The 13,774-nt window shown below is 44.1% G+C and overlaps 2 protein-coding genes across 2 annotated transcripts in view; one reads left to right on the top strand and one right to left on the bottom strand.

Moving 5' to 3' along the window:
- Positions 1-2,884, top strand: part of MRAP (melanocortin 2 receptor accessory protein) — a 30,254-nt gene extending 27,370 nt beyond the window's left edge. The window contains exon 3 of the mRNA XM_019525632.1: positions 2,415-2,884. Within this exon, the coding sequence (XP_019381177.1) occupies positions 2,415-2,466 (52 nt within the window). The 3' untranslated portion in view covers positions 2,467-2,884. The remainder of the gene's footprint in view (positions 1-2,414) is intronic.
- Positions 2,885-11,929: 9,045 nt separating this feature from the next.
- The window catches only part of URB1 (URB1 ribosome biogenesis 1 homolog (S. cerevisiae)), a 178,260-nt gene continuing 176,415 nt past the window's right edge, over positions 11,930-13,774 (bottom strand). Inside the window, exon 40 of the mRNA XM_019523892.1 lies at positions 11,930-13,424. Coding sequence (XP_019379437.1) covers positions 13,219-13,424 — 206 coding nt within the window. The 3' untranslated portion in view covers positions 11,930-13,218. The remainder of the gene's footprint in view (positions 13,425-13,774) is intronic.

Raw genomic sequence — 13,774 nt, 5'->3', positions numbered from 1 at the left:
AAGCCTAGTATTATTATAGATTGTTAATTCTTTCTTTGAAAGATTGTGCCTAAAGAACAGTAAGTTCTGAAAGTCCAGCTTTTCATACAGCTTCCTTGTTTTCAAACATTATTCATGCCATGGAGTTCCTTTTGTGAGATTCATAGATTATAAGGCCAGAAGGCACCTCGGAAGATCATCAGGTCCAGTCCCCTGGAAAGATAACTGGTGACCCCGTCAGGTGATCCCAGCAAGGTGATCAGCAGCTAATAATCTGCCTGGCTTGAAGCCTGGGAACCAGCTGAAACTGATGCCCAGGTAATGAGGGTGGAGCTACAAAGAGGGTTAGGAGCTCCTGAAGCAGAAGGCAAAGAGGCTGTGGTGCTGAGAGATGCAGAGAGCCAGCGTTACTCTCAAGTTCTGAAGGAAAACAGCCATCTTGTTTACCAGCAGGCTGGTTTGCTTGCTGTCACTGTGTAAAATAAACTGACGGGGGTGGGGGGTGGTGAGCACCAGCTCCCCTGTATCAGGAAGTGCTATAAGTGGCCCACTTGCATCCTGGACCTATGTATTCCTTGCCATTCCACCAAGCTCTGTTTCAGCTGCAAAACGTATCATTCATGATTATATGTTCACTTTGAGATAATTGACAAAAATGTTCAGAAGCTTCAGGCTGCTGGGAAATCTCACTGGAAACATGTGCCACTTGATGATCATTAGCCACTGACAGTTACACTTTGAGATGTCAATTAGCCAGTGCTTAATCAATTTAATGTGTGCTTCATTGTGGAATGCTAATTTTTAATCAAACTGCCTTGCAGTGCTAAATCAAATGCCTTACAAAAATCTAAGTACTTTACATGTTTGCACTACCCTTTATTACTCAAATTTATCAACTCCTCATGGAATTAAATTAGGTTTGTTTAACAAAAACCTGTTTTCCATTAAACTGTATTGATTGGCATTAATTAAATTCCAATCCTTTAATCCTGTTTTCATATTATCCCACATTAGGTTTTCTGTTATTTTTGCCTGCAATTGATATCTTAATCACTTACTTGCAGTGATCCAGGTCAACCCACTTGTCTTTTGTAATGTCAGCCCAGCAGTGTGCCTTTTGGATAAAGTGGATATAAATCAAATAAATACATACATTAGCACTCTTTCAGTCTGCTAGGCTGGCCCTGGTATTCCAAGGTTAATTAAAATTAACATCAACAGGGCAGGGAGCTCCTCAACCAATTCTAAGGACTTTTGGATGCAAGTTAGCCAGAGCAACTGTTTTAAAAATACTACTGTTTCCTTGTAGATGTTAATACCCCATTCAGTTATTAATACACCAGACTATGCTTAAAGAGCCTCGAGTGGTAACAGTACTGCACCCTGCCTCTTTCCAAATAGAGAAAGGGAATCATTATTGATTCTATTTGCATTGTAACAAAAATTCCCATCTCTATCTAGGAATGGGCCTATGCCATTCCAAGAAGTTGCTGTTCTTCCACTTTTGCTATCCTTATTGCCCTTAGCTCTGCCAGCCATGGATTCTTCCCTTCCATTTGCCTAAGCAAGCAATCAACATAAGTTAGAATAGTTTCCCTTTTATGTATCAACTCTTCTAGTTGCTGCCTTATTTTGCCACTCTCATCAATGGCCTTCAGTCAAAGTTGTCCCCTCTATTTAATGTGATAGTAGGGCTTTTTGCCTTCTTAAGGAAGTCCCAATTATCATTCATTCTCTAAGTTTTGCCTCCCTGTGAATTTTGGTAACAAATTTTCCTGAGCTTTGTAAACTAGCTCTTTTTGATGCATTGTATACTATGTAATTGAGATTTCTCTGCATGCCAGGATTGGGCTCTGGGGCCTGGTACCACTCCTGCATGCCAAGATCAAGTCCCAAGGCCCTGTACTGCCCCCTTGTGCCAGGGTTGGCCCCACCCCACCTGGTGCCACATGCTGGGATTGGTCCTGGGAGCCTGTACTATCCCTGCCTGGTCCTCTGTACTAGAATCTGGGGATCAGGGCCTCATGCCCAGATCATCTCCCAGGGCCCTGCACGTCCCCCATGCACAGGGCCCAAATCTCTGGCCTGCAGGTCTCCTCACAGGTCTGGAAATTTGGCAGCAAGGAAGCAGTGGCACCACTTGCATGCTGCCAAACTTTTGGACCCATTGGGAGCCCTGCAGGCTGACAACATGGCACCGTGGGCCAAAACTAGCCCATGAGCCAGGGGTTGAGCAGCCCTAGCCTATACGATGACCAGCTGCTTAGTCTAGTACTATTATATATCTTTATCCATAATAATGAGATCCAAAACAAATTTTCCCCTGTGCTGGGTATGATTTGTGTGTTAGAGGTGAGATCTGCATGAAATCTATGGTGTGTCTTCCAAACTGAAGTGTCCCATAACATCACAGTTACTCTTTCTACACATTACAGGCAGGTGGCTATAAATAACCGGGAAGAAGAAAACAGCTCCAGAGGTGACTGATTCACATAGAGGATCTCAGCCAGACAGACTCAGATTTGATCCCTTCTGAAACACATCCTTCTCTCTCAGATGAAACGGACATGCATGGAAGTACCTCAGCCTGAGCTAGAACTGGAAGCAGATTCCACAAAAATAAAAACGGTCTTGTAACAGGAATTGAAAAAATCAGTACTTTGGATATTATTGCATATAGATCAAATGAAATTACCCTATTTACACAAATACGAATTGAGGTCATCCCCCCACCAATCTGCATGGGGAAAAAAGGCTCCTCATCTTACATTCTTACAAGGAAACCTGAATTAAAACACTGACTATCACCAAACTGCTGCCAGAAGCAGCATGTGCTTAGTAATGGAAACCAACTGTGAAGTTGATTAAATGAAGCCAGTACTGCATATGGCTATAAAACCTAGGACCCATATTGGGCAACCATACTAATAAGAACCTTTCGTTTTATTTTGGTCCTTAAAAAAAATGGGTCAGTGTTGCCACCAAAGGGAACTGGCATCAGGCCTGGGGGCACTGCAATACTAGACTGGCACTGGGAGGGCCAGAGCTAGCCCCACAACACCCTTCCTCTGGTGCCAAAAATGCTGCATCTTAGCCTAGGATCTTAGCCAAAAAATTGATCTTAGCCAAAACAGCTGAGACGCCTATCAATTATTTTTTAAATTTCATGCCTTGAGCTGAATCAGCCAAATCAGTTCCAAATTCTATCAGCTGAGCAGAGCTCAATCATTCAAGTTTGTACGGTGTTACCCCTGGCAAGTATCCTACTTCCCAGATTCTTCAGCCTGGGGCTTCAGGTATTCCCAAATCCATGGTAGGCATCAAGCCCCAAGGTAGGTTCAAGCCCCAAGCCTGGAGGCCTCAGAGTTCAAATACCCCCTAGGTAAAAGGCTGAAGAAACAAGCCAGAAGCCTGAGAGCAATATCCCATCACCATAAATTGTATAGCCAAGATCCTCCCATTGGTAGGTGTTAGTAGACTCTTGCAGGGGTCAGCCTGCCCTCAGTGCAAGGGACAGACATTTGTCGTCAACTACACTGAGTCATTCAAGGCCAACAAGGGTAGCTCCCCTGCCAGATCAGTAAAACCACCTGGGACAAAACCATCATCATGGTAATTCCCCTACTAGCAACTCATCTGAATAGAATATACCATAGTGCCTATTAAGCACAGTTCCCCTCAGCACTGAGTCTTTTCATGTCATGGTGAGCCACTACATTGAATAGTAGTGAATACATTTTGACTTCCTCTTCACTCTCACAGGTGAGCTGCACCTTTCTTTCCCATTTCCAACAACTCCTGTTTCTTCACCAGCCTTAAATGTCTGCCAAACAGGGCCCCCAAATAGTTCACGGTTGTTTTTTGGGGTTTTTTTCAAACCTTATACATAGATTCATAGACTGTAAGGGGCTGGAAGGGACCTCAGAAGATCATTGGGTCCTGCACCAAGCAGGAAAGACAACTGGGGTCAGGCAAACTCAGCAAGGTGATTGTGCAGTCTCTTCTTGAAGATATCCAGGGTAGGTGATTATACCACCTCTGGACGGAGCTTATTTCACAGTCTGGAAACCGTAGTTGTGAACTAGATTTTCCTAATGTTGAGCCTGAAATGGTCTTCCAGGAGTTTATGACCATTACTCCTAGTTTTCCCCAAGGGTGCCCTGGTGAAGAGTTGTTCATCAAGCCCTTGATGTACACCCCTGATGCAGTGGTAAGCTGCTATCAAGTCCCCTCTCAGCCTTCTCTTTTTCAGACTGAAGAGTCCCAGATCCTTCAGCCTTTCCTCATATGGCTTGCCATGCACATCTCTGATTATACAGGTGGCTCTTCTCTGGACTCTGTCAAGCTTTACCACACTCTCATTAAAGTGTGGTGCCCAGAGCTTGATGCAGTACTCCAGCTGCAGTCTCACCAATGGCAAGTAGTGGGAGAATCACTTCTTTGGTTTTGCTGGAGATGCATAGATTGATGTATGCCAGGGTATTGCTAGCCCTGCTGGCTACAGCGCTGCACTGCCAGCTCATGTTCATACTATGGTCAGTTATTACTTCTAGGTCCTTTTCATTCATAGTGCTGATCAGGTTGGCTTTGGCAAGCCTATAGGTGTGCAGGGGATCGTTCATCCCCAGGTGGAGCACTTTATATTTCTCAACGTTGAACTTCATCTGGTTCCGGTCTGCCCAACCTGCAAGCCTATCTAGGTCCACCTGTATCTGCAGCCTATCTTCAAGCGTGACCACGCTTCCCCATAACTTGGTGTCGTCCATGAACTTGGCCAGTGAGCTCTTCACCCCCAGATCCAAATGATTGATGGAGATGTTGAATAGCACTGGACCAAGCACCAACCCTGCAGGACACCACTGGCCACTTCCCACCAAGATGGCACAGATCCGTTCATTAGAACTCTCTGGGTCCTGCTCTGCAGCCAGTTTCCTTCTCACCTGGCTATCTCGCAGTCAAGCCCACAGTCTTCCAATTTTCTTGTGAGAATATCGTGGGATGCCAGATCAAAAGTTGTTTGGAAGTCTAGGTATATAATGTCAACCTCCTCTCTCTTACCCAGGTGGTGAGTCACTTGATCATAAAAAGAGATGAGGTTGGTAAGACAAGACCTCCCCACGATGAAGCCATATTGGCTGTCATTCAGAATCTTACCTTCTGCAACTCCTTAATGAATTTTTCCAGGATTTTCCCTGGAATAGGTGTTAGGCCTAAATGAGACTTATAAAGCTAGATACCCAGCTAAACTGCCTGATTCTAAGAAGTTTAAAGCCACCTTAGATCTTGAGAACAATGACCATTGTAAAATTACTTTAAAAAATACCAAGGCTAGCTTCTGCTTTCAGTCACATGGCAGATAAATCTGTGGCAGGGCTGAGACCATGATGACTTCCTCCACAAAATCATATAGAAATATGAAATTAGACCTCAGATCCTGTAAAGCAGTGGGTTGTGCTTATCTTTATACTCAAATGTTGTCCTGGTGTCCTACCAATTTATTTATCTTCTGTTTTAATTCTGAAGTAATTAGAAGGAAAATACTAAAATTCTGCGTGGCAACTAGGAATTAGTATCTGATTGCTATAGCTATTGAAGCAAAATTTGAGTTTAGTCTATCACTATAGAGTGAAAGAGAGAGGGCAGTGTCAACACCATGTTGGCAACTCTTGTGATTCTTCACAAGTTGAAGATCTTAGCAGGCAGTGGAATCAGTCTTGTAAGAACAATGGGAATTCAAGCCTTCTGCTGAAGTTCATGACTATTTGGGAGAAACCCCCCCCCCCATCAGCTGCTATCCCCACTTTCCTACCTTATGGAGGAAGAGAAACCAATTGGATCAGCTGCAAGAGGTAAGCCAAGCTGTCCATCTTCATCAGGTGCCTGAGAAATGTCTAGGTAGAGAAGAGGAGGGAAAAACCGTAGGAAGGAAAAGCTCAGGGTGGCATCACTCCCTTTGACCCTCCTGTGAATCAGGGGTCAGTCTGCTTCTCCTTCTCCCATCCACCTCTGCATGATACCCTGCACTGCACATGGGGCAAGCCAGCCCCTTCCTGGGCAGCACCAGACGTCCTGCTGACTGCAGGAGCCTACTTTCAAGCAGAAGTGGCAAGGGGCTCAATCCTTCCTGTTGCAGAGCCACCCTGCCTGCCACGGGGCCAGGGGGCAAGCTACCCGCAGGTCGAGCAGGGGCTGCAGGAGTAGGCAGTCCTTCCCTTCACCACAGTGGCACCTTCTGGGTGGGCTGTCAGTGGGCTTTATGCTACCCGAGCTCCCAGGGGGGTCCAAGGCAGCACCGCTCACAGGGCATGGTGTATAAGTCAAGTTTGAATTTTAAGAGGTTAAAATTTGGCTTCAAAACTCAATTTATACACTGTGAAATATGGTAATTGGAATGTCAGGATCTCGAGGGAAGCTGGATGCTCCACACCATGAGACAGTTAATAAGAGCTCCTCCAGTGAAGGCCAAAATAATCTTATGCATTATCTTTCAGACTATGGGCAACACACATGCACGCACACACTCTGGGTGGGTGGGCAGGAGTGTTAAAAAGAAAATTCAAAGCCAACAGTAGTGGGTGGGCAGAAGAGTTAAAAAAAAATCAAAACCAGCACTTTATACATTTTTCAAAGCAAGTCTCATGATTAACTTCTGGAAAGAGAGTGTCGCAGCTTCCTTTTTTAAAAGCAAGGTGACTGTTACCACTGGTTGGCCCACTGGTTGAGTCAGACAGTCACAGACCCAGTTTTAAAAAAAAGACTGGAAAGTCACGGCAGATTGTTAGCAGGGAACTGTCAAACCGCATATGTCTTCAGGTGGGCCATGGAGATGGTCACATCAGTCTTCCCCTCTTTCTCAAATGTACTGATTTGACAAGTGCTGTCTTGGCAGTGTTCCTAGATGATGTATTAAAAAAAACCTTTTGGGGGAAAAATCCTGGCCATGTTTAAGGAAGTGACAAAACTCCCATTTTTCTTCAGCAGGATAATTTTATCCTTGATGTTTTTGTCAGTGACAAATAAAGATCAATGCATCGGTTGTCTTATTCAGCCCTCAAGGCTCCTGATCAGCCCAGGATTTTGGGGGCAGAAGGTGGGATCTGTTACAGAATTTGGGGCTACAGGGCCTTTGGGGATAGCTTTCAGCAGCAGGGAAGTGAGTGACAGTTGTGTAGATGATAACTCTGCTTGCCCTCCTGCTGCATCCAAGTCTGGATCCAGCCAAGGGCAGTGGAGAGTTTGACACCCCTGCCATAGAGTTTAAGGGGATTTCTGAAATGTGTTAATGCTCTTCCTCTTGCTGGTCTTCTTTTATTAGGTAAAACGCAACACGATTCACATGCACATCCACTGAAGCTATTTGCTTTCTTTCCACATTCTGTTTAAAGCTGTTCATTGTGGTATTGAAATCGAGAGGAAATAAAATGTTTTAAAATCTACTTAAAAAGAACCCCAATATCACACAGAACAAGCCCAATCTACAAACACTTGAAGGTAGTATAAAACATACAAAAATGCAACCTCACCCCTCCCCTTTGAAAAACTAAACTGGGGAAGAATAACTGTTTGTCTTCTCATGACATTTCCAACCATAACCATTTAAGAGCGTCTTGGAGTCACCAATCCCTCCAGTCAGTATGTGTCTCTAGATAACTAAACCTTTGCTCTGTGATTTGCCAGGAGTCACAGGCTGTGGGAATAGTAGTGCCACTAGACACTGCAAACTTCAGCACTGAGACCAAGAGCAGCCTACGAGGTTCTTGTGGAAGTCTCCCATCTAAATGCCTCCCAAAAAAGACAAAATCATCCTCCTAGAACCAGCTATCCAAGCAGCCCTGTACTGTCTATCTTGTTGAAGCTTCAAGCAGGTCTTCCATGTAACTAGAGTGCTCCAGCCCTGTGGTATGACAGTTGGAAACCATTTTTGTGGTGGCAGGTTGGAATGACCTGGCTTGGATCTGAGGTGGGCCAGTGCTAGGACCTGGCCACTGTCACTTCTCCCTGCTGCCTGGCTATGCATGAATGAAGCTCCTGGTGTTGTTGAACATTGCTGAAGCCCCATCTTCCAGTTTGCAGACTGGATCCAATGGTCCAGACTGGATCCAGCCAGTTGCAACTCCTTGCTGTAGAGCCACCATTACCAGTCCTGAGAAACACCAATTGCTTTTTGGCATTACTCATACACAATGGAAACTTCCATGTATGTCTGTGACCTCTGCAATATAAAATTAGGGAGTCGTTTCAATGACTGCAATGATCCTCTTGTGAGCTTTGAGAAAGAGATCATTAAAGAGGCCTAAACTCTAGATAGCAAGCTTCATGGGCTGGCTGAACTCTGCACCCAGGCAGCATCCCAATGGCTTCAATGACAGATCATGCACATGTTTCTCATTGCAGGACCAGGACCAGATTTTGTAACTTTTCTTTTTTTATTCCAAATGTTGCGGTTTCTTGGTTTGAAAATGAAGACTCATTTTCTTGGGCACATTTATTGCATTCACTCTGCTGTTGCTATGTCTTTATTAAGAAAAAGCATTTTTTTAAAAACAAAATGTTGAATTAAATGCCCACCTGTCTAGGTTTTTTAAAGCATGTTTACCATGTTGACAGTAATAAAAACAATCGTCCTAGTTCAAAAGGTCATTGGAGCTTTTGAAGATCTCCACCAATTCATCTGCATTTTTAAAAGAACCTAATTATCACATTAATGGAACAGATTGCAGCTCACTGAGGCAGTAAGAGACCAATCCATATTGTTAAACATTCCCTAATGGAGATTTGCATACTCCCCACGGATCAACCCATGTCAATTGCATGCCTTTCCTATGACAGACTCCAATAAATTTGACTTGTCATCTGCTTAAATTAGTTTTCTTCTTCTCTTTAATGCTATTGTAAACTCTTGCTTTTATAAAAGAGAAATAAAAGAAATGTACACAAATACATTTCCCTGCTCCTGGACTGTTTCAATAATGAGCAGAGAGAAGTAGTTAGCTATATTAATCTGAAGTTAGGCAGATGGCAGGGCAAGAGTTGCTCCTTATAGGCTAATTAGTTTATAATTAATCAATTTGAATTAATATAATCTAAATTAGTTCAACTGCAAATTGCAACTCTGCCCTGCCTTCCGTTTCAGTAATGGTAAGGCTGGAAGTTATAGCAAACAGTAAAAAACAGGGGGGAGAAAGTTTTGGATGGCTGGGCTTTTCTGAATACCCAACTTAATCAGCAAAACCACAGTGTAAAGATGACACCTTGGGGGCTGATTTTGATGGAATTACTTTGGCTTTCCAGTACTGTACAGATCAGCAGGTAGTGCCAATAGCCTACCATGTGTAAATGTTACACAGGAAAACAGGCTCCAAGACACAGGGAAGGACAATAAAGTTTCTTAACTGGTCACCTTAACTATTACTTTGAACCTCTATAGCACCTTTCAACCAAAGGGTTCAAATCAATGTACGTAACCAGCAGGTGTGATCAATCCGTTTTATCAGCGTGTACAGCTACTCCTTAATTGTATGTGCTACTGTAGTATGAGGCAGTGCTGACAATATTCCTCAAGAGTGATTCTTCTAGGTTGGTAACCCTTCCAGTTTAAGATTATAACTAGGGACCTACCAAATTCAGATCAGCTGCCCCAAATTTTGTGGTCCAAGTGCAGCGCTGGGTGCCATTTTTGTAGTGGAGTGCAGCAGCCCCCCACACCACTGATTAGCTGAGGGGCCCCAGAAGAGCTCTCCAGGTAAGGGCGGGACTTCTGGGGTCCCTCAGCCAGAGGCGTGAGGGACCCACCACACTTTGCCACGAAAATCTCTTCCCCATCACTCAGGATGCCAGGGCTTTCCACCCTTTTCTGTTTTTGAAGCTCTTCCCACCCCACCTTGCTGCTGATTTCATGCCTTTTCACAGTCCTCATGCTTTTTCGTGGGGACCAACCCAATTCGCAGTGTCCATGAAAAATGTGAAATCGTGAATTCAGTAGGTCCCTCATTATAACCCTACAAATACAATTGTTTCAAAACTGATCATTAAAACAAACCATAGACTCCCTAGGTCTTTTTCTCCATCACGACTCCTGTTCGAATGCATGCATGTAGAAGCTTTGTTGTTGCCATCACTTGAAACTATGTGGCAAGCTAAAAAAAGGAAAGTCACTAAACAGGGACTGAAACACTCGAATGAAAAAGTACTCTTCAACACTCCGTATAATCCTTCAAAAATATACTTTTTTTGGTGCTGTCACTCACATCTTTTTCTACAACCAAGTCTTTCCTAAATTCACCATTGCTTATAACAACCTTTTAAGGCAGTTGAACCCTATTGCTTTCCCTTATTTGTCATTATATTTTCCTTTCCACTTGAATGGAGATTCATAGATTCAGAGTATTGACAGCCTGCCTTTCTTCTTCATTCTGCCTCTGCATAAGCATAAGCAACAGCAGGATGTTAGTGGCTGTAAAGGCTGAGGAATGATGTGCTCTTAATTTCTAGCCGTGGCTAATGTTATGTCATACCACTCTGCTTTCAGAGTCTAGCCATGGACAATAAGGTGGCAGCCAATTTTCTTTTTTTAAGAAAAAAAATGCACTTTAAAATGACATATCAGGGAATATTCTCAGTGGTGTTCAGTCTTAGGTCTAAATCAGGGGTGTCCAACCTTTTTGAATGTGGGGCCAGATCATGACCTTTTATCACCTGATGGGCCCGGAAGCCATATTCAAAGATCTCACAGGAAGTGGAGTCACATCAGGAGGCAATGTCACGTGACCTTTGACACCAATGAAGTTGCAGGAAGTGACAATGCAATGGGCCTGGAAATGTGCCTAGGGAAGTTTTCAGAAAGTATGTATGTTTGGTATGGCTTAGGAACAGGACATCATTTTTCTGTGCAAGGGGTTGGACTAGATTAGGGCTGCCCAGCTGACTACCTGCAGGCCACACGTGGCCCACAAAGGGCCAGGATGTTGCCCACAGTCTACATAGGGTCTGCAAGCAGTTAATATATAGGGCATGGGCAGGCCTGGGCAGCTACCTCTCCCACTGCTGTGCAAGGGGGAAAGGCCAGGGGGGGAGTGGTCCATGTCCTGCAAATGTAGCCTGCATGGCTGAGGATGGGGGTCTGCATGCTGCTGGAGCAGCCTTTGCAATGAGGGGGTCCTAGGTGCCTACCTCCACAGCATGGGGTTGTGGACCTCAGATAACACCAGCGTGTGTTGCACAGGCTGCACGCTGTGGGGGTGGGCCCCTAGGACCCCCTCACTGCACGGGCTGCTCCAGCATCATGCAGACCCCCATCCTCAGCCATGCAGGCTACATTAGCAGAAACTGAACTGCCAAGAAGGCAGCCAGAGCACCTCTGGGCCGGGCTCCTCCTGCCCAGCCCAGCTCCGCCAACTGCGCGCCCCGCAGCCCCGGCCCAGCCCCAAGGGGCCCCCAGCTCCACGTGGGAACTTACCTCGTGCCTCCACCCACCATGCATGCGGGCAGGGCACGGGCCATGCTGCAGCTCCCCCAGCCACGCGCCGGGGCAAGGGGCGGAGCCAGAGAAGAAGCTGCACGCCCTGTCCCCAGCTCATCTAATCAGGCGCGGCTGGGACAGCCCCGCGCCACACAGCACTGATCACTAGCACTGATGAGCCCAGCCCTGCGGGGGTAAGCAGCTCCCCTCACTGCCGGCTGGAGCCCGCAGGCCGGCCCTGCCCGCCTCGCCTTGCTGCTGCGGCTCTGCGCTCAGCGGCGGTGCCACCATGGGCCAGATAAAATGGCTCGGCGGGCAGCATGGCGGCCCGCGGGCCATATGTTGGACAAGCCTGGTCTAAATCATATATCGAGTATGGCTTATTGATGGGTCCTTTGTTTAATCACAGAATTTTAATTACAAACTTGTTCTGTAGTTTTTAAAATCATATTTCAAATAGACTGATTCAAATAAAATCTATGAAACTGCAAATAAAAATTATATGTTTTATTCCAAAATATATTAACATAGAATGTAACACCATGCTTATGAATGTACTTCCAGTATGAAATCTGTACAAAGTTCCAGTGCAGAGCACATATTTGAGAATAAATTTAAGAATCCTGGTTTAGACTGTAAAATTTCAAATACAGCACCTGCAAGACCCTGCATCTGAAATGGTGTGTCAAACTGCCCTTTGTTTGTCTTGTTCAAGAAATATTTATTAGATTTCATAAAACATATACAATGAAAAACCTATGTAATCACACAGGGCAATTATTTTGCTCCTTCCTTAGGCCAATTTAGTATTTTTGGTCTTCAGCTGAAAGAGAGAGCATCCTCTTCAATTTCACATGTATGAACAGTACCAAACCATTATAGTTTTACTGAGAAAACAGGCAGAAGGTCAGGTTATCAGAAAGGGTCACGGCTGTCAGAAAGAACATGATGCTAGCTACTTCCACACAAGAGATCCAAGTTCATTGTCCCTTTCACTCTGCTGTAGGAGTAGGATGTGATAGAAGGATACTCACCCCAGAGCAGGAAAAGCATAGGGCAGGTTACAGCACAGATAAGAACACAAAAATTCATTGTTCACCTATTCCATTATGGGAGAAGATAGGCTTGCCATCTTTGTTACAGTAGCTAAAACTTGCATTCTCTGGCAAACAACAAAACCAGAAGAACTCTGATACAGCTTTTAAAAAGTAATTTCATTTTCAAAAGATGCAGAATGTCACGGTTCCATAGTTTGTTGCATTTCCTTATGCTGGTTTGGGCTTTATATTCCATAAGGAGTAGCTGCCATTTGGAATGAATACTAAATCGTAATGACTAATCATATAAATACTTATTCTTTGCGTTAACTTTGGATTCTGGTAAGAGACGGTAATTGCTTTTTACTCCTCAATTTGACACACGACGGACCTGAACTACGTGAGGGACTGAACTGGAGTTCTGAGGCACTACAGTAATCAGTCTTTCCTCCTCTCCCCTCCATTTTACAAAGTAAAATAATGTCTGTAATATAACTGACACAGAAGTTTCAGGGTCCCGCCCTGTCCATATCTGAACAAATCCTGCTTGAATTTTTCAGTGCAAGGTTCATTTTGCACAGAAGTCTTTTAAGTCTCTTTCAGAACTTGTGCTTCATAGTCAACTTTTGTTTTTCACTGAAAAATAATTTAAATTTGTACAATAGTGCATCTCCAAGATTTCAGCGTTACCAGCAATGATGATGTAAGCATCTGACATTTAAGATTAAGAGTCATTAAAGAGAATTAATGTCCCAGCACAGCTGAATTAAGTTCTTTGCAAAGTGACACAATGAATTCATCTGCTTTTTTGTGGTGTTTCCTGTCATCAGCATTTAATATACCATCTGTACTACCACAGATCAATTTGACATGGGTTATTAATGTATCTGGTTCCTGAGCTCCAAGCCAAATGTCCCCAATGTAAACAGAAGCCAGGAACACACAGACTCCTGCGGAAAACAGAACAAAAGAAAAAGAATAAAAATAGATGTTCTTTTATTTCACAAAGCAATATGAAAAAAATATGAAAACACTAACATTGTTCCAAAACTGTATTTTAGAAACAAAAGCTTCCTAACATCCCAACTCTGCATCTCTAAAAAAGAATCCTTTTAGTTAGCTTCTGAGCTTTTGCTAATATACAGTAAAACAGTCAGCACAGGAGCAGGCATGTATAGTGCAACTTACATACAGCAACTTGTATACTTAATCCATTCAAACTTAGCCCCATAAGAAGTTGGAGTTTTTGTTTTTTTGTTTTTTGGGGTTTGTTTGTTTTTGGGGGGGGGGGGGGGGGAAG

This window comes from Gavialis gangeticus, unplaced genomic scaffold (genome assembly GCF_001723915.1).
Source record: "Gavialis gangeticus isolate Ggan-Ray unplaced genomic scaffold, GavGan_comp1, whole genome shotgun sequence".
Classification (NCBI taxonomy): Eukaryota; Metazoa; Chordata; order Crocodylia; family Gavialidae; genus Gavialis; species Gavialis gangeticus.
Note: the sequence above shows the minus strand (reverse complement) of the source record. Positions and strands in the feature narration are given on the sequence as shown.